Raw genomic sequence first — 14,569 nt, 5'->3', positions numbered from 1 at the left:
GTCAACCGGAACAAAAATTCCTCTTTTTAAATACTAAAACACAACCTTACTTGGTTCAGTGCACTCCCACAGGTATCAGTTTCGATGATGCAGAATATTTTTGAACAGTAGATACACAATGCGTAGATGTGTCATTTCTTTACATGTTACTGATACATTTACAATGTTTTCCAGTTTCGTGTTAACATTTTATTTTTTACTAACTATACTAAATATTTTCACATTTTTTACTGATATTTCACAAATTGTTGTCACATATTTTAATTCGGGGTATTTTACTAATATGTTTTGAGTGTTAACATTGTTGAGTCAGATCTACTAACTAACTTACTTTATGTTATTTGACATAAAACAATAATTATTTACTTTATGAAAGAGTGTGCCAGGCTTTTTGGAGGTAAAAGAGGTTTCCGCTCTATGTTTTGAATTTGGCTGGGTGTCCCTTCTGATTAAATTTAGATTAAAGATGGTGCCTTTTCTCTCCCTGGAGCTGTCATGTTATGTGTAGGAGGTTATGTGTGAATGACGGAAACCACCACTCTTGAATATCTGAAGCTGTTATGTTGCAGGTTTCATGTGAGAAAGAGGTGTTCATGTGTCACCTGCCCACAACTCAGTCATAATGATCCTGTTAAACTGTGTTAATGCGTTTAATGAAAACCTGGTGATGGTGTATGATGTCATAATTACTGGAGACAATGAAATTGTGACAGAACAAATATGGAATTCAACAAAAACATGTAAAAAATGTCAGAATATGTTTTATATCTTATTATTTTATTGTATTGTCCCTTGTCCAAATTAGCTTTGGCACGCTTGTGATATTCCCTCATCAGAGGTGGTTTTTAATTCTGTACAGTTTTCTGTGGAATCAACATTTGTTTATTTGTCACAATGATCCCAAACACACCTCTAGGTTATGTTACATATTTTGGGTTGTTTAACACGGTTTTGTTTACTACATGATTCCATATGGGGACACTTTATAATAACAGTAGGCAGCAGGGTTGAGTGATCTAATCACTGGACAAAAAAGGACTAGAAATGACCCTGAGACAAGTTCAACCTTGTGTAGCTTCTCAGGAAATTTGTGTAAATCCGTGTTCATGGTAGAGCGTTATGAAGCTCTGTGCAGACCTGTCCCAGTTGTTCTGAACTCCTCCTTTTTCTCTGAAAACATCTTTTTTATGCAGAGGTAAAGGTGCAGTTCATGAATTGCGGTGACAGAGTACTTGAACCTCGGCTAATTGTCATACCCTGTGCACAGAACAGCAGAAACTGGGTGTGTTCGTTGGATTTTCAGTTTACGAAATACCTGTTTAAATAATGAAAAGGAACTTGTCACAGCTTCAGACTTTGTGAACAAGGTTTCATTTTGGTTTATAGTCACTTTAAACCCAAGCCTTTTTGATGGTGACCTAAAAACTAATGTTGTTGGAAGGCTTCTGCTGCAGATTATGTAACAAAGCTTCCTTACTGTTCTGATTGTTGAGCAGCTGAAAAACCATAGAGGACATGTTTCTAACCCCTGGTTAAAAGCTTCTGGCCACCGATGTTCCTCATTAATTTGTGTGTTTTCCCCTCAGCCTCTGATGTTGATGATGTTCTGCCCTTCAAGGGCAAAACGCAGCAACATATTTAGTCGAAACTGAGTAATAACATCGGACTGCCTGTCATCTGATTTTTATTTAACCACAAAACACAGGCCTGAAACTCAAGATAACAGCACATGTAATACAATCTGTCATAGAAACAGCTAAAGGACGCTAAAGACGAATATCCAGTGAACCTTGTAGCCTTATATAAAGCTGAATCTTAGTTGTTAAGTGTAAATGAGAAATATAAATTTTGAAGAACTGAATTAATTTTATAGCCACTAATAGGAAAATGGCACCTACCATGGATTACAAGATAATAAGACACATGTTTAAATCTTCTTAATTTAATCAAATTAAATTTATACGAAAAAAACATTATATAATATCAGTTATAAATATGAAAATGATGTTACCCCCTTGGTGAACAGGACTAAAATGTGTCCACACAGTCATAAACTTTAATCTTGCGCCTTTTTGTGGCTCGTTGAAGTAATGACAGGTAAGGTTTGTGTAACCACCTGAAGACCCGCCCACCACGCCACAACCCATTGGTCAACGCGTTACGTACAAGCAAACGATTGGTCACGTCTTGTTTTTCGTCAGCGCACCCGGAAACAAAATATCCACCTAACAAAATCGTATAAATATCCGGTCTTGCGTTCAGCTAACAGTAAATATTTACAGATCTACACATTGAAAGTGTTTATTTGAACAAAACCGGATTGTGGAGTGATTGTGTATCACGTAAAAAACAATGTAATATAACGTTTTCATTCAGTCGGTCTCCAGAAATGCCGACGTCTCCTGTTAAAACGCGGATTCCTCTCACCGGATTTGGTCATATGGTGAACGAGGTGAAGGTAAGAGCAGTCTGCAGGGGTGAGGTGACAACAAACATGCCTCAATTAAAGACAGTTTTTCTGTAGGGTATTTTAGAAGACAGTTGCATGTCCCCCTTTTGTTAAGCCATCAGTGTAAACATGGTTTAATAGTGATTTATTTTGACTGTTTAGACAAAAAAAACCTGTACTTCAATTAATCATATCAGATAAACTGAGGTGATATAAATGCTGAAGCAACAGAATCAAACAAATACGCTGTTTCAGAGAATAACTGTTACAAAATAAATATAATTGGGGTATAAGCTGCATCATATCATAATTAATCTTATGTGCTGTATGTAAATTGATCTGTGCATTTTGCAAACAGATGTGCAAATTCATATGTACAAAACAACTTATAACAATAACTAAAAAAGATTAACATTATCTAAGTACATGAGTTAGTTTGAAGGCATCAATGCATGTGTTACAGTATAATTTAAATTTTAAACCTGCAAGATGTTATTTCCTATCTTGGCCACTTGAGAGCAGCAGAAACAAACTCTAACCTGGCACATACTCAGTGATGAGTTCACAGGTAAATCTATAGTTAAGGTAATGCAGCATGCTGCAACAGTCCTGCAGGTGATGATGTTTAGCTTTAGAGACATTTGGAGGCTGATGATTGTGCTGCTGTGTTACACAGAGAGGTGTTTGTATTATTTAGCATCATTCCTTTACGCAGGGGGATGACAGATGCCAGTAAAACACCTAATATAATTCAACAAAATGCAGTTAACCGAACAATAACACAGTCACTTAGGGAGGATTTACTGCGGTACTGTTGCATCAGGCTACACTAGTTTTTTTTAAACTGCGAACTGAGCGTACAGCATCACTTTTCTGCCAAGCACTTATTCACACACTTACTCACACTGAGCAACATTATCATTTAGTTCAGCATTATAAGCTGCTTGTTCAAACATATTAGTCATATGTTGGTTTGTAATTTGTTTGTTCATGTTTAACTTCCTGAACAAGTACACTGAGAGCCACTAAACACTGGAGTCAAATTACTAATGCTCTTACTTACTACTTACTAGTAAAGCTGATTCTTTTCCTTTATCATTATTTATCATTTTCCAGCCACCTGGAAAGTATCAGGTCTCTTTGAGCTCTGTTTTGTGTTTTTACTGCCTCTAAACTGAGTTTTTGCCTCTCTCTATGCTCATGTTGTAGATTTTAATTGTGCTCTATGACTTTAGTAGCATTCACTTCATATAGGAGCTCTGACTCAGTGACCATCTGACCTGACCTCTTGGGACCTGTGCTCCTGTTCCATAATCTGCACATGGTAATGATACAACATACTGTATATGGAGGTTGGTGTATTTGTTATTTATCTACTGTAAAAAATAAAATGCACATGACATCAACACAATTTATCAAAGTTAAGTAAATAAGTGCACTCACACAGTTGAATTAAAACAACACCACCGCTTGTGTTGCTGGGGGTATGTTTTATAAACAGCAATTAAATATTATCAAAGTATATTAGAGGAAGTCCAGTGCGTGTGTGTGTGTGTGTGTTTGTGTAAAACTATGAGTCACCAAAACACATCCTTGTGGTTTGTAAGGCTCAGACAGGATTGTACAAATCTGGAATCTCTTCGAGCTGCGGCTACGTCTCGATGTCTCCATTCAAATGAATCATGTTTGTCGACCCTGGCCTGAGTATGCACCATTAGAAATTGAGAATATTCAAAATATTTGTGCATGCAGAGATCCAGACCCAGGTGTAATGAAGCATTGGTTTGAATTTTCCAATCCAAGCCGCCACATACTGTGCAATCTGAAAATCACCAGCATTAATATCAAATTCTATGTGATTGTCTAAACAGTGCAAAGAAGTGTCTTTGAGGAAAACCAGCTGCAGGGCTGCTCCTCTACAGCCACTTTCATGTCCCAGGTTCACTTTCTCTGCCAAAGAGGAACATTGATTTATAATGAAACTGTTTTTAATGAAAATCTAAACAGAATTTAGGAAAAAAACAGAACACAGCTGTTGTATGTAAATGATTTACCACCATCTACCAGTCCACTGTGCTCTCTATTAGGCTGCATACAAAAACAAACTCTTTTTGCTCATTTTTATAGGAATCAGTTTAACAGAGGAAGCAGCCTTGTCCGCACTCTGGTGCTGCTCTGTCTCTCCTTGCCCCCAGCACACTTCATAAATGTCTAATGCTCCAAATGTAAATCATTTCCCTCTTCACGTGAATCCTTATATTCTGCATTTTCCCCCTCGTGCGCTGTAAACTAGATGAATGCGAGGAAGCTTTAATTTGACTCAGTGCATGTACAACCACGCATCACATACATAACACATTGGAAGTGATGTCAGCCATTTTTACTGCCATGTAGCACAAACAGCTCTTTTAAAAAAATATGACAACATTTTTTAGAAATGAGATGAAACAATTGATCCATGCAACAAGTAGGACGTAGCGAGCATAGCACAAATACTGGAAGAAGGTGTAAATACGCTAAGCAGCTAAAAATAGGCCAGTGTGGAACCTGCAAAACCACACTGTTGACTTTACACACTTTTCTGCAGATTCCCTGCTTTTGGATAAAGCTACGCTAGCTGTTGCCCCAATTACAGTCTTTATGCTTTAAGCTTAGCTAACCATCGCTTGGCTGCAACTTCATATTTACTGTTCAAACACCTCTACTTTGAAGCCACAACTTATCATTTCTGCATCAATCGACCAACATATAATGCTGGTTGAGGTGTTAGTCTGTAGATTTTTATCTAGCTATGCAGAGACAAGCTGGCTGGTTTCCAGTGTTAGTGGTTTTTACTTTACATTTACAGGGTCCATCCTGTCAAGAGTTAATTCTTGCATCAATAATGAAGTTGTCATCAGATAAATCATGCATTGGTTTGTTAATGGTTAGGTCAGAGTGAATGCTTCGTGCCCCTGCTCTGTAAGTAGTAGAAGAATGAGAGGAAACAGACTGTATGGGAAGAAAGTTTAAGATAAACTTCCTGTGTCTAGTTTACAGCAGTGTGCTTGAGAAAACAACGGTGGTTAAAGGTGTCTGATTATCCTCTACCCTGTTTATCAGGTAGGAAAGCAGCTTTTTTTCTGTGTTGTTTGCTTCATGTTGCATTAATTTAAACATGTGAGTCTTCTGATAACCTGCAGCTCTCTAACAGACTGTATTTCCACAACAGTTGCTTCCACACCCTGGTCTCATTTAGATTAATAAAAGGAATGTGCTTTCAAAACATAGTAAACTAAATAACAGTGATAAGCTTCTCTCTCACAAGTTGTGGAGAATGAATGGAGAGTGTCTAACACATGACAGAGCAGTACGTTTTGCTCAGCTGGACATTCCTCTGATGATTAATCCAATTTAATTTAACTTAAAAGATGTGCTGAATGTGACTTTCATGGCCATAAACTACTTTGTCGTTCCAGTCAGCCGACTCTGAATGCAGAAGTATTTGTCCTGTTTCTCTGTAACGGTGGAAAAAAAACGCTCAATTTCTCGTTACAGTCTTTTCAAATAAATGATGTATTTAGTGATTCTCTGAAGTATTTTCACATCTTAACTGAAAAACTACTGACACTCATGAGAATCAAGTTGTTCCTGTAATTTAATGTGATGGTTTCACATTCATTTTGACGGGAAACAATGTTTTGCATAACTCTCAGAGTATTTGAAATGAGCAGGGTGGAGGGTTCACTGTCATATTTGTTTTTGTGGTTTATTGTTTTTTACTTCACGTGTAATTTCTATTTTATTGACTTTATTAAACTCACTTAATTGCTTTATCTGTCACATCCTGAAAAATGGTCAACATGTCACGGAAAATATGGGCACATATATGAAGAAGTATGACTGTGGTGCTTCAACTTTCTGTGTGTGTGTGTGTGTGTTTTGTGTGTTTTGTGTGTTTCAGAAGCAGCTATTTGGCATCGAGGCCCCAACTTCTGTGGAACTGAGTGGTTGAAGGAAAGACTTTAATAGGTACACTCTGCATGGACGCAGAAATGTACTCAATCCACGTCTAAACACCCTGTGACATATGAACATTAGTGATCAAACGTTCATCTCTTGGCTAACTTATGGCATCTTGGTCGTAACAAAAGCTGCATACTTGTTGCACAGAAGAAACAAAAGAGAAAGAAAAGAAACATCCAGCTCCACAGTCTCAGAGATCCTAAGAGTGATGTTTACTGTCACTGAGGATGATTCTTTACATATGCTGGGAAGAAAGAATGAAATCATGTGACGCTACCTCTGAATGTGACAACTGAGGGCTGAAATAAAACGTCTGATATTTATTCTGTGATGTTATGAGAAATGACACTGGTAATGTTTTATTACCCATATATCATAGTGTCCACAGTTTGAGGTTTTTGGAGAATTAGATCAACGATAAAGATTTTTTGAGACTGTATCGCGACTTGAGACGACCAACTATTGAACAGGTTGCAAAATAACAGCAATAAATAATGTTTTTAAGTCTTAAAAGTTTGTTGAATCCAACAGTTATTCAATGAGTTTGAAGACTATGCTCAATTCATTGTCTTTCATGTAATACTTTATGACTTTGTTGCAGCACCATTACAGCCTTATGCATATTAAATTGATAAATATCTTACCCAAAATGTGTTTATATGATTCTTACATCAAAATCTTGCATGCAAACATCTTTGTACATTTTATTTATCAAATTGAAATCCCTTCAAGGTCGCTCACCCTCTTTTTCAGAGGCAATGTGACCAAGATGGTGACATCACGATTTACAACTAGACAAACATGAAAAACACAACAGTACTTGTTGAATAAAAGTAGACAAACAAACAGAATTAAGTTACAAACTAGAATTACCACCCTGTGGTTATACGTCTCTGCCAACCAGCCAAGTTGCTGTTTGCATGCACGTCTCTCCAGACTTGTAATCATGTGATCATTATTCATCTCTGAGTCCAAGTAAATGTTTGTGTGAGATGTAATGAAATCACCTGCAGGAATTCTTGAGAGGTCACACTAACCCTAACCCTAACCCTACAACCTTGATCTTTGACCTTTTACCACCAAAATCTGACCAGTTCATCCTTGAGTCCAAGTTGACAAATGTGCCAATTTTGAAGAAATGTCCTCAATGCATTTCTAAGATATCGCATTTAGAAGATGTTCAGTTAAATCCAGAAATACTGTCTGATGCTTCCAGACCCGGTTGTCACTAGCACAGAGGCATAAATACTATAGTTAAGATGTTAGTGAAGTAAAAGTAGTCAAAAACACTATACAATAAAAACTAAGACATAGAAAATGAACAATTTAGCTTTGACAAAACAAATCCTGTGATCTACACCAGTGTTACGTCGGGAGCTGTAATGGAAATAAGTCTTGCCTGTTTTTGTGTTATATTTTGCTCAAGCACTCAAATGTCAGTTTATGAGATGCACTGAGGTCACAGTAAATCAGTCTAATACAACAGTCCTGCAGAAAATCCTTTGTCACGACATTAATAATGTCGAGTTTGTGTTTGATTCAATGTGTGATCGTTTTGAACGATGTAGATAAGCTCAACTGTGTGTCCTACAATGGGAAATTGAAGAGTTTATGCTGCTGTGTGTGTCATTTACTGTGACACAGTTAGACGCCTGTAGTCTTATCTTGGCCTGCTGGATAAACTGATAACTCAGTGTGCGTGTGACCTGTGGTCCTCTGATTCACATAGGCTCAAAAATAAACCAAACCAAAACTCTTAAATCAGAAAAACATGCAAGAAAAATGCTCCCCACACAGATTCAAAGACTGTGTGTTTGTGTATGTGTGTGTTTTCTGCACTTTTGTTCACGCTCAGACATTTATTTTGAACAAAAACATTCATCAATGAACTAAAACTTGCAAACATCCAAAAGTCAGTGCACACAAATATTTAAATTCTGCATGCAACCATGTCGCGGTTTGTGCACCGTTCAAGCCTGGAGAGCGTTAAAATGCACAAATAAAGGAATAGAAGTGGCATGTACACACTCTAATAGACACAAGCACACAGAAATGCACACACACTTCTTTGCACATCACGTGATTTAAGGGAATCTGTGGAGGAGCGAAGTGAAAGCGAAAGTTGGCTACAGCTGGGAACACCTGAGCTCTGCATGTATGTGGTGTGTCTGTGGGTCTATGTGTGTGTGTGTGCGTGTGTGTGTGTGTGTGTGTGTGTGTGTGTGTCTGTGTGTGTGTGTGTGTGTGTGTGTATGACTTGGCGATCGCGCTCCGGTAAATGAACCCTCTGACTGTCATGTACCATGTTACCGACGACGATATCAACCAGCGGTTTGGAGCTGGCTCCACCTCCGCGCGTCAAGTTAAACCGAAAGTGAAATGTTTCTGCTCGTCAGTGTGAGCTGAGACCTTCTGCAAAAAAGAAGCTGACGACTCCTGACGGCTGCGGACTCCTCAAGTCTCTGAGAGTCATTCATTACTGCTCTGTAAGTACGCGTTGTTTAACGCTGTTATTAATGCGTAATTAATTATCCTAGAGGGGGCTTTATGGTGCCAAACAGTGCGCCCACTAGTGATGTCAGTCTTTCACACAGCCACACAACACGTACAAGATTATAATCCAAAAAAAAATAGCGCATTCAGTCTGAACTGGACCCACATTAGACCATTAAAACAAACCAGATGAACTAATTTTGAATCCTCCACTATAGGATGGATGACATTCTTCACCTGGACACGTCAACTATCATTTTGGAATACAACTGTGGCAGTCCCAGTGTGATTAAAGTGTTAAAGTGTGATTAAAAAATGCCTTATAAAGATTTTATAATCTATTAATATGTTGACCAACATTAAAAAATTAAAATAACCATTATCAGGGAGGATCAGTTTTAGATCACTTTTTTCTGTGATGTTTCTCCTTTTTGAAGCTTGTTGCACACATTTAGGACATGTGTGTATTTTATATATGAACCCCAACACAGTGGATCTCAAGTGGAGCAGTGAACAGAAGGTTAAAGTGAGGCTAAATACTTTAAGCTTTAATTTTAGTGTGTGTAAATCCAGTTTAGGGTCATTAGTAGAGGAGTCACTACCCTCTCCACTGCTCTAAAACTGAGGTGGCTGTTTAAAAAAAAGGGTTCAACTGTGTTCATCCTACATACAGTGGGTGTGTAAACCTTTATACTGAAAGCTAAACCTCATCGTCATTGTTTCAGTTCAAATCTAGTGCAATAGTTCTGCTAGGAAGAATAAGAAAAATATAAAGGAGAACATTTTACAGTGCAGCACGGGCAACATGCACTGTACGATACTGGAGCTGAGAAAACACTGAGAGCCACGACACAGACTGGGATCTGATTTGTCTGTCAAAGTGCTCAACGTGACGTCTCGGTGTAACACTGACGTCAACGCTTCTCTGTTTCAGCCAAAGATAAACTAAAAAGTGGAAATTAAAGAGACTGTGAATATAAAGAGGAAAGAGAGGAAGTAAGAATAAAGTTTGTGCACTGTGAGCTGGGTTTGCATTTAAAATATTCTAATGTAGGTAATCTGTTGCATATAAAAATATCTGTTTCTAATTTAAACAAAACTGTATCACACTTTAACTTAAGTGTAATACTTGATTTTAAGCATTTAAATGTTATTTATTTAAACGACAGACTGTGCAGCTGGAGATGTTGGGATATTTTTAAGTCTCGCTTGACTGAGAAAGTGAAAGTGTTCTTTTGTCATTATCTGTTACATCCGCCCTTCCCAGTGATTGATGATGCACAAAGTGGTTTATTGTCAGTCACATGACCTTAATTCTACACCTGACACACACACACACATGCTGGCTAAATGTGTTGCAACAATTTGTAGTAATGTTACAGCAGCTACAATTCACATTTCTATAAAAACAATCAACAGACAGTGTGAAAAGGCATCAGCTGCAGCAGCTTCATGCAGCTTTTCAGAGGTTAGTGTATGTTGGTTTATTGTAGCGGCACAACAGACAAAAAGAAAAAATGTATTTGCAATGCAAATATTTTGACAAACCTAATTAACGCCTAAAGATAAACCATGCACTCGTCAAACGTTCCAATAATTCAATCCTTCTGAAATATGTGGGCTGCTTTGCTGCTTGTCTTATTTATGTTACAATAAATTGACTTGAGTTTAAGATTTTAGGTCAAACAAAACAAGACATTTAATGATAAGTTAGGAGCCAGATATTTATTTAGTACAGACTAAAAACAGAGCAAAAATGAGAGCTATTATTTAACTTACATTTGTCAAGAACCAGAAAACAAAGTCATGAAAACAAACTCAGCACGCCCTTTTTCCATAATAGCACGACTAAGTACACATTCTGCCTCAGTGATATCCATTCAAATATCTTTAAACACACAGTAACAGTGTGAGCAGATCTTACAATTACTGTTTATTCTGCAGCTTCGTTGTAAAATCATCCACAAAGCGCTTTGACTAGAGCTCAATTAACAGGCAGATTTCATTTTTTTGGGGGGGATCTCTTTATAATCTCCCGTTGATTTAGATTTCTTGCGGATGATGTCTGTAAAGATTTTGACTGTGATCACCTGTGTTTACCTTTCAGCTCATTCACCTGATTTTTCAGCGACATCTCCTCAGGAACACATTAGCAGCTTCAGCCTCTGCTCTCTTCCAGTGGCTTTTGGTGATGTTGACTCATCTGAATTAAAAATCTCACGCTGCTGTCGATTCAACATGGAGTCTCAAAGAGGACCGAGCAGCAGATGACCAACAGGAAAGGAGGAAAGGATGGAGGATATGCCGGACAAAAGTCGAGGAACTGGTGCAACAGGCAATCAAGAAGAGGATTCTCATGTGTAGGATGGTCAGAGACAACCTTCAAAGAACAGTAGTACAGAGCCAAAAACAGAACCACGCAGCTGAAACACAGAGCCAAAGTCAACCCGCTGGACAACCTGCAGAGAGCCAAGAGCCGACCGAGAGGCAGCTAGACTTACTGCACTGGCACAAACTCAACTTCAAGGAAGAACCTGAAACTTGGCAGCAGGTTAGTAACTAAAGGAAACTCACAGGGAATCACAGTTTGTGGTTTTATTACTGATTTTTAAACCGATGGCTGCAGTGACGTGAAGTCAGAATTCAAACAATACAACAGTTGAAAGTAGTGTGAGGAAAAGTACCTAAATATTAGCACCAAAGTATATTTAACATACCAAAAGTACCTGTTTATGTAGAATGACCAAATCAGAACAACATGTTACAGAGAGTAGAATTACTAAAGTGTACTGAAATTACTTTGATGCTGCAGCAGGCAAAGATCAGGCTAATTAAAAAAAAAAAAACTTTAAATACTGCTGCTGCTAATTATTACTATATTAGTCTGTTTTGTACTAACAACTTGGTGTTAAAGCTGTGGAATACTTCAGTAAAGTACAACAGCGCTGCCCAGTTCTTGAATACATGTATTTTCCATGATGGGTTACATCTGTTCTAATTAGACAACACTTCTAAACATGGTTATGAGATTATTCATTCTGTGAGTGACATTAAGGACATTTCTGTTGGTTTGTGATGAACATATGTGGGTTTTTGTTCCAGCCAAAGACAACAACAGTACACGGAAAGTGTTTTTTTTTTTTTAATGTACTTTTATGAGAAGGACATGACGTACTTGTACTTGATAAATATATGATGTGAACATCACTATCAAAGTCTGCTGTAAATCCCCCAGAGAAAAACAATTAAACGTTCTCACACATTGGTAAACTCTCTGTAGATATCATTATTCGGAAAATCAAAGGTTAAAACTTTGACTTTGAATGTTGGAAAAGGAAAGTCAAAGTTTTCCTGATTAATCTGACAGCAGCGTCTTCATAAAGTGAAACAGAAATCAGTGTTGCAATGGATGATGAAGCAGCAAGTTTGGAAAAGTGACTGTGGAAATGAAAGGAACAGGTTCAGTTTCTAAGATTTAGTTGATTATAGGTGGGTAGGAAAATAATAATAATAATAATAATAATTAAATTTAGTCATTTGGCAGACGCTTTTATCCAAAGTGACTTACAAGTGATTAATATTAATGTTAATATAATTAATTAATATTTATATAATTAGTTAATAATAGTTGTTGTTTATTGTCATCTGTAGACAAATCACATCTAATCACATTTTTTAAAAGGCAGAATTAAAATAAAACTTCATAACTGTTAATGTTAATTAAATAAATTATTTTTAACATTTATGGTTTATACAATTTACAAAATAAAAGATGCCCTTCACATTGTGTGTAGACCATGAATGAGAGATAGATTCAAGGGTTTAGATTTGGTTTCATAACATTATATAGATTATGTAGATGTTAGAACATCACGTGGATCAGAAATGCAGTGTAGACGTTGTTAATGTTGTGAATGATAATCGTAGCTGTAGTTTACCGAAGACCAACGACAGCAAACAGGAGTTTATAATACACGTGCACTTTGTGTCCTACTCAGTGAACATGTGTTTGCAGTAAGAACACACCACACACTGTTGACCCTGTGTTGTCCGTGCGCACCCACTGACTATCTCTGACACCTTTTGTGCTGCAGCCATTGACTGGAGCTGAAGCCGACTGCTTACCCACACACCTCCGTCCATTCACGAGCGAGGCTGAGTATAAACTGGTGAAAAACACCTACCAGCAGCTCCAACACAGCGGTTACTACTGGGGCCCAATGATGATGGAGGAGGCTCACGAAATACTCACACGTGCGACACTGGGCACTTTCCTCATCAGGTAATTCAAAACTTTGTTGTTGAACACTTAAATTCAGAGTGAGGGAGTTAGGAAGGAGTGATTCAGGAAGAAACACTATACCACAATAAACAACATCAAGCGTGCACATGGTGACTGTTTGGTGTTGTGTTGTTGCAGAGACAGCGGTCAGCCAGATGTTTTCTTTACTCTGAGTTACCAAAGTGACGACGGCCCAACTAGTGTTCGTGTTCATTTGAACAACCTGCTCTTCAGCCTGCATGGCAGCCAAAGGACTTTTACTTCACTTTTTGACCTGCTCACTTATTACACCGGCTCGTCCTGTAAGCTGACGGTGCCCTATCGCAAGCAGCGTCCAGAGCGGCTGAAGCAGATGTGCAGGAGGGCTCTTGTACGCACCGGTGGAGCCGAAACTATAAGCTCCTTACCTAGACTCAGCACTCAAATCAAAGACTATGTTCACGCGTACCCTTACAGCATATAGACACATGTGTGGACCCAATGTCTGTGGCTGTATCAAGAAGCTGTTGTGTTAAAGGAAAAGAATGTACTATTATTGTACTATTATTTAAATAACAGTTCCTGTTATTATGAATAACACAAAAGTAGCTTGAGAATATTTAATCTGCAATGTTTTTTTTGCACACAATATGAAAATGGTATGATTTAAAGACCACACATGACACATACTGTAAGAGATTTAGATGTAGTCTGAGTGTATACGGTATAAAACGTCAGGGCAAAACGACATTTCAGCTGCACCACTGTCTGCATGATACATATCACTTTGTAATGTCCGTAGAAATGTAAAATTAGCTCCTCTATTTAAAGCTGCAGTGCAAAGTTGAGTTTCTAGTTGTGGCTGAAGTGTGAGCAAACATTAATTTGAAATGTGGTTGGAGCTAATTTCTCTTCTTGTAGTTTATTGTTCTGTACAAAAGCCAATAGTGGCCACGATTCCAATTATGTTAATCAAAAAATTTAGTATCTTTTCTGGTAATAATTTGTTAATTATGTCTTAATTAGGGGACGTAATGTGTTGCTTATTTGGCTAATGGGATAAATACAACAGCAGTCCTGTATACTTGATATTAATTATGGACCAATCACAAAATAAAAGCCCATAGTATTAATATCTTTTAATCCTGCACATCTCATACAGTGTTCAGTTAACAATATCAGCAGTGGCACTGAAATAGCCAAGAAACTGGACGGTACCCCTGTTTCAATGAGGAAGCCTGATTTAAATAACATCCCAAGAAAATGATGTCTGAAGTAAAACAATGAACCTGTTCTCAAAGGAAAATGACTTTTTAACCAGCTGCATCGTTTACGCCACTAAGTTGAATTTTTTTGTCTTT

The 14,569-nt window shown here is 37.6% G+C and overlaps 1 protein-coding gene across 1 annotated transcript in view; it reads left to right on the top strand.

The window, feature by feature from the left end:
- Positions 1–8,659: 8,659 nt before the first annotated feature.
- LOC113162527 (suppressor of cytokine signaling 1-like) overlaps positions 8,660–14,569 on the top strand; it is a 6,240-nt gene continuing 330 nt past the window's right edge. The window contains exons 1-4 of the mRNA XM_026360701.1: positions 8,660–8,940; positions 11,055–11,498; positions 13,042–13,229; positions 13,368–14,569. The exon at positions 13,368–14,569 is cut by the window's right edge and continues 330 nt beyond it. Of these exons, the coding sequence (XP_026216486.1) occupies positions 11,304–11,498; positions 13,042–13,229; positions 13,368–13,692 (708 nt within the window). The 5' untranslated portion in view covers positions 8,660–8,940; positions 11,055–11,303 and the 3' untranslated portion in view covers positions 13,693–14,569. The remainder of the gene's footprint in view (positions 8,941–11,054; positions 11,499–13,041; positions 13,230–13,367) is intronic.

Source organism: Anabas testudineus, chromosome 1, assembly GCF_900324465.2.
Source record: "Anabas testudineus chromosome 1, fAnaTes1.2, whole genome shotgun sequence".
In the NCBI taxonomy this organism is placed as follows: domain Eukaryota; kingdom Metazoa; phylum Chordata; class Actinopteri; order Anabantiformes; family Anabantidae; genus Anabas; species Anabas testudineus.
The sequence above is the reverse complement of the archived record's forward strand: the minus strand, read 5'-3'. Positions and strand labels throughout refer to the sequence as shown.